Here is a 6,380-nt window from a genome sequence, read left to right as displayed (position 1 = left end):
AACAAGTTGATGGTTTGAACAGTTATTAAAAATTATCTCCTTGTACTCCATAAATCTTAAAAATTGTTGAATTATATTACTCCTGTTGAAGAAAAAAAAATTAAAATAAACTAAAAAAGAAACTTAGGTTCAATTTAAATAATGTAACTTAATTTATTTTCTCGTCAGATATTTTTTGTAAATGGAGACTAAAAATGTAGAAGCCGACGTACTTGCAAGTTGAATAATCTTAACATTATTATTCATCGGAAGTTTCATACCCCCCACCAAGACATTAGAAATATTCTGTAAAGATTACATTTGCAGTGTAACTGGTGAATAAAATATATGTCAAATATTGTCTGGGAACTTACATTAAAAAATGATAGTGATGTAAAAATAATTGCAACAAAACATCAACAGAATATACTATATGGATAAGCTTTATCTCCCACACCGTTATTTACACTAGGCCAACTTTGGACATTATGGCCATATAAAGTTCGTAAATCAAACGTATGGATGATTTATCAGTTTGATTCTACTTTTAAGTGGGTAATAAAATTCTGGTTATTTTTGTTTTTCTAACTTTGATAAATAATGATAAACATTGTTATCTGGTGTTATCTCTGTCTTGTTTATATCTTTTTTTTTCCCCAGAAAATTATGGCGAAGTACAGTATATATATACATATATATTATTCCAACTTGTGGCATTTTGAGTAAGCAATTTGTGAAATAGATAATACTGCAAAAAGTGTTTTTCCAGTGGAATGCTAATATAAAAAAACCACGTGGAAAAAAGCATTTTCTTTAAATATGACGGTACATTGTTAATTCTTTTTAGTAAGTTAGCTTTGTCTGTGCTTGGATGTTAGTTTCTTGAAATATGTAGATACTGATGCAAAGGTTGAAGCACCAGTAACTGTATGCATAATTTTTTCTGACATCGACATACATACAAGTTTATGTTGTGCGATAGAATTAATAGTTTACTCTGAACAATCTCTTAATGATTTAGTTTAACAGAGTTGATTTCTTATTTAGCTTTTTTGGATATAAAAGTGTTGAATTCTCAAAAATCAGTACATTAAAGTTTTACCAATTCAGGCAGCTCGGGATGGCCATATGGTTATGGCACTTGACTCGCAATCTGAGGGTTGCGGGTTTGAATACCCATTCCACCAAAAATGCTCACCCTTTTAGCCATGGGGACATTATAATGTGACAGTCAATCCCACTAGTTGTTGGTAAAAGAGTAGCCCAAAAGTTACTGGTGGGTGGTGATGACTAGCTACCTTCCCTCTAGTCTTTCACTGCTAAATTAGGGACGGCTACTCCAGATAGCCCTCATGTAGCTTTGCACAAAACTCAAAACAAACCAAACTAACCCAGAAATTAGTGTATTAGTGTCACAAGTCTCAAAATCTATACACATTAAAGTGTTAAAATGTCAGAAATTAGGACATTACTAATAATTTAGTACGCTACAAACTTATAAATTATTTTTCCATTAGTGTCACAGATTTCAGATATTAATACGTTAAAGTGTTACAGATTTCTGATATTAATACATTAAAGTGTCGCAGATTTGAGATATAAATTCGTTATAATGTTTATTAAACTCCTTGTTTAGCAATTATTTGTAGTAACACCGATACATTACAAATACTTTACCTTTTTTTTTTAAGTATAAATTGAGTAATTTAACATTAGATTAAGTTTTATTTCAGTACTCCATTGAAGTTACTGTTTTCTTGCCATAATAACCAAACTTTGTATCTTTTCCATATGTATTATATAAAAAGACAGTTGTGTGAATTATTAGTTAATAGTTTTGAATCCTTATATATGTTTAGGAATAAGTACAATGGGATGTTTATAAGTATGATGTAGTTTAGTTCTTGCCTTAAGTTATTTTAATATCTGTGAATTTTGAAGTAAGATGTCAAAGTGACTGTAAAAATAAGAACAAAATGACCTAACAGGTTGAACAGTACTCTTCTTTGTCAGAAGTAGGTGTATTTTGAGTGAAAGAAAAATGTCTTGCTTAAATTTATATATGGTAATGGTATTCATGTTACATTTACTTGTCCAATCTAGTATTTCTTTGCATACGTATATTCCCAAATTTAATTTTGGTATATGGTGCTGCTGTATAAAATACCGTAGAAAAGTTTTAACTTAAATTTTCTGATGTTATTCTTACTTATTAATACAGGTATATGGAGGAATGAGAGGCATCAGAGGCTTGGTAACTGAAACTTCATACTTGCATCCAGAGGATGGTATTAAATTTCGAGACTTCACAATACCTCAGATCAAGAAGTTGCTACCCAAGTCTCCTGGAGGAAATGAACCTCTTCCAGAAGGATTGTTCTGGCTCCTTCTTACAGGAGAAGTACCATCAGCTGAGGAGGTGAAATCCATAAATTATTTGCAATGGAAACATTGTCTCATGGTTTATAACTGTTCTCTTTGATTAGTGTAGGGTAACATATAAGATGGGTATGAATAAAGTAACGTATTACCTAAATTAGTAATATGTTAGCTAAAATAAATAACAATTATTGTAGCACACACACTAGCCGCATGCTACAGGACAATGATTATTGTAGTACACACACACACACTAGTCTCATGCTAAGTACATGAGAAACAACATAAACCATCTTATTATTTTAAATCCTAGAATATTGCTATAATAATATAAATGAAAATAACTAATGAAATCCCAGTCTCGAAATTTGATCACCCACATTAAATGCACAAAGTTGTTTTATGATAAACATAGCAATCAGCTATATCTTTACTTTTTAATTTATACATATACCTCCTGTAGCATGCGACTAGTGTGTGTGCTACAATAATTGTTGTCCTGTAGCACGCGACTAGTGTGTGTGCTACAATAATTGTTGTCCTGTAGCATGCGACTAGTGTGTGTGCTACAATAATCGTTGTCCTGAATAAAAAGATGTAACTTGTATTGATATTGATTCAGTGAGTTACTTTATTGTAGAAATAATTTTATAGGAGCAAAATGATAATCATAAAATAAAATGTTTACTTGAGTTGTATCCTTAATGATAAAAAGAAAGTTTATGTGTTAATATTTTTTCTGTTGGTATAGTTTCTTTGTTCATTTATATGCTGTGATTGTTGAAAGTGTTATCAAGGAAATTGAAAAAACAGTTATGATTAAAATGTTATAGCAATTTTTGGAATATGTGTATTTTTTTCATAAGTATTTTTGAAAACTCCCAGTCAAAATGCACAATAATTAGAATTGTTTCATATTGCAGTAAAAATATCTAATCACAGATAGTGTTGTGTGGATGGTTTGTGTAGATCGGTTAATGTATATATGCTCATGTCTTTACGCAAGACAGATGCGTGTGTGTTGTCTGTTTTATATGGGTATATAAATATATGTATATGTGTTTAGCATTTAATATTTGCAATAATTATTTGTTATGTAAAATGTTTTATTTGGTGGATGCTAAAACAAGTCTGCTGAGTACAAGTATACTGTACAGAACTCTTTAATTCCTAACTTTTGGAAAGTGAAAATGACTAGTTTATTGGGGAATGTAGAAAATTTTTTAAAGTATTATTTTCTTGTAAACATTTTTGTCAAGGTGAGGTCTGTGTCCAAAATGTGGGCAGAAAAAGCTGAAATACCACCTCACGTAGTAACAATGCTCAACAATTTTCCTGCACACCTTCACCCGATGTCACAGTTCACTGCTGCTATCATGGCTTGTAATACAGAAAGTAAATTTGCAAAGGCTTATGCTGATGGAGTTTCTAAGAATATGTACTGGGAGGTGAGTTCTTTTATCTGTTTTTTTCTGTCTCGTGCTCCATTTGTTTTTTGTTTTTTTAATTAACAAGAAGAGTACTGCATGGATTCATAACAGTATTAGTTCCGATACAGAAGTATTAAGAAAAACATTATCACTAAATAATAAAAAAAATGTAGGACTGGCTATTAAACTTGAGAAAAGAAACCAAACAAGATAGGGATGAAAGTGGACATATCACTTGATCCGGCTAATGATCACATAGCAAAGTGTAAATTAAACTGGACCTCTCTTGAACTTAGAATTTGAGATTAAACAATTTTCAGTATTCTAAGTTTATTTATAACATTTTATGATTGGAAGTTCCGGTTCTATTTGTTTTGCCAGTGAGGAAGCCAGCAATTTAGGGATTTTATTCTCCATGTAAAGTCAAAACGGCTTAGTACATGTGATCACTAGCCAGATCAAGTGATATGTCCACTTCCACCCCTATCTTGTGTGGTTCCTTTTTTAAAGTTTAGTAGCCAGCCCTACATATCTTTTATATTTAGCAATAAATTTTTTTCCTTATACTTTGCATACTTGGGTTACTAAGTTATAGTGTATTCTAAAGCTTTATAAATTTTGCATTGAATAATTATAAAATAGATAGTCAAAGATCGTGAAGATTGTTTTACTCTATCAAAGATGATAAAAGTATAGTTACTGCTAGAACTAGGTAGGCAGGCACTAGGCCTGTTACAGAAAGAAGATGATGAATGAAAATAAGAAAACTTGGTTTTGGCTGTTCGTCTGTTTTCAACTTTGGAATGCTCTCTATAGCTGAAAAGTGACATGTACATTAGAGAAAGAGCAACTATGCCAGGAAGCTCTTCATATCTAGCTTATGATGACCTGTATGTGTATTGATGGGTTTTTTTATTCCTTCACTTCATACATAATATCGGGGTTGGCTCCCTAAAGACACCAATTGTATAGTGTACAAAGCATTGAGTATTCTACATGTTAGTCATCTAATGTTTATCTACTATTGGCTGATAATTCCTGTTTAACTCTGTACTTGAGCTTTTTAAAGAAACACCAGATTTCTGTAAGAAAGCTAACTTCAAGGGGTAATAACATCATTTATGTGAGAAGTATGATTTTGTATTTATTTTTTTTATATTACATAGAATAATAATAAAACAGGTAGTCAAAGATCATGAAGATTGTTTTGTTCTATCAAATAATGATAAAATTATAGTTACTGCTAGAACCACGTAGGCACTAGGCCTGTTGAAGAAAGATGATGAACAAAAATATTAAATCTTCGTTTTGGCTATTCACCTGATTTCAACTTTGGGATTCTCTGGATAGGCGGCATATACATCGGAGATACAGTGACTGTGTTAGGTAGCTCTTCATATCTAACTTCTGATGACTTGTAGAGAAGAAAATGTAGATAGACTTTTGTATTCCTTTAATATGGGCCATCCTTATGTAGAGAGTGCTTGCACACTCTCCAATATCTGAAATAAAATATTTATTGGTTGTCAATACTTGGTTGCTGCATAATAAGTTAAGTGTAATAAAAGTTAAACATTCAAGAGGTGCCATGAAGCAGTCACGGTGTACCAAAATCATATGTTGCAAGAGAAATGTATCTTTGAAACATAAATGTCTGTGACCCACTGGTGTGTTATGAGGTCCATAACTAAAAGCTGCTTGTGACCCAGATTATATCAATTACAGTTATTACATGCTACATGTAACTGATGAAGTTAACAAGTAGCAAAGGGAATGAAACTTGTAGATTTTTTGTCACAGTGGTTAAAACTTTAGAAAGCTTAAACATATTGATTAACCACCAAATTACTTATGTGTGCATTTTTTTTACATGTATTGAATATTATTACTGTTTCTGTTAACAGTACACATTTGATGATGTCATGAATCTGATTGCTAAACTCCCTCCAATCGCTGCTACTATTTACAAGAACTTGTACAGGAATGGGAGTCCGATAAGTGCAGTCGATCTCGAAAAGGACTGGTCATCCAACTTTACTTCCATGCTTGGTTATGATAATCCTGATTTTACGGAACTGATGCGGCTATATATTTCCATTCACAGGTACGGATTATGTAACTTAAGTGAATTAACCCTTTTAGTATCAGGTACTGTAGTTTGTGAGAATGCTATCACAGTGTAACATATGGGTCACAAGTTACGGATTATGTAACTTAAGTGAATTAACCCTTTTAGTATCAGATACTGTAGTTTGTGAGAATGCTATCACAGTGTAACATATGGGTCACAGGTATGGATTATGTAACTTAAGTGAATTAACCCTTTTAGTATCAGGTACTGTAGTTGGTGAGAATCCTATCACAGTGTAACATATGGGTCACAGGTACGGATTATGTGACTTAAGTGAATTAACCCTTTTAGTATCAGGTACTGTAGTTGGTGAGAATGCTATCACAGTGTAACATATGGGTCACAGGTACGGATTATGTGACTTAAGTGAATTAACCCTTTTAGTATCAGGTACTGTAGTTGGTGAGAATGCTATCACAGTGTAACATATGGGTCACAGGTACGGATTATGTGACTTAAGT

General features: G+C 32.1%; 1 protein-coding gene across 4 annotated transcripts in view; it reads left to right on the top strand.

Annotated features, from left to right (window-relative positions):
- The window catches only part of LOC106465720 (probable citrate synthase 2, mitochondrial), a 20,585-nt gene that overhangs the window by 7,761 nt on the left and 6,444 nt on the right, over positions 1-6,380 (top strand). For all 4 annotated transcript variants that reach the window (XM_022393632.1, XM_022393633.1, XM_013925957.2 and 1 more), the window contains exons 4-6: positions 2,201-2,398; positions 3,618-3,806; positions 5,693-5,892. In XM_022393632.1, coding sequence (XP_022249340.1) covers positions 2,201-2,398; positions 3,618-3,806; positions 5,693-5,892 — 587 coding nt within the window. The remainder of the gene's footprint in view (positions 1-2,200; positions 2,399-3,617; positions 3,807-5,692; positions 5,893-6,380) is intronic.

This window comes from Limulus polyphemus, unplaced genomic scaffold (genome assembly GCF_000517525.1).
Source record: "Limulus polyphemus unplaced genomic scaffold, Limulus_polyphemus-2.1.2 Scaffold2028, whole genome shotgun sequence".
Lineage (NCBI taxonomy): Eukaryota > Metazoa > Arthropoda > Merostomata > Xiphosura > Limulidae > Limulus > Limulus polyphemus.
The sequence above is the reverse complement of the archived record's forward strand: the minus strand, read 5'-3'. Positions and strand labels throughout refer to the sequence as shown.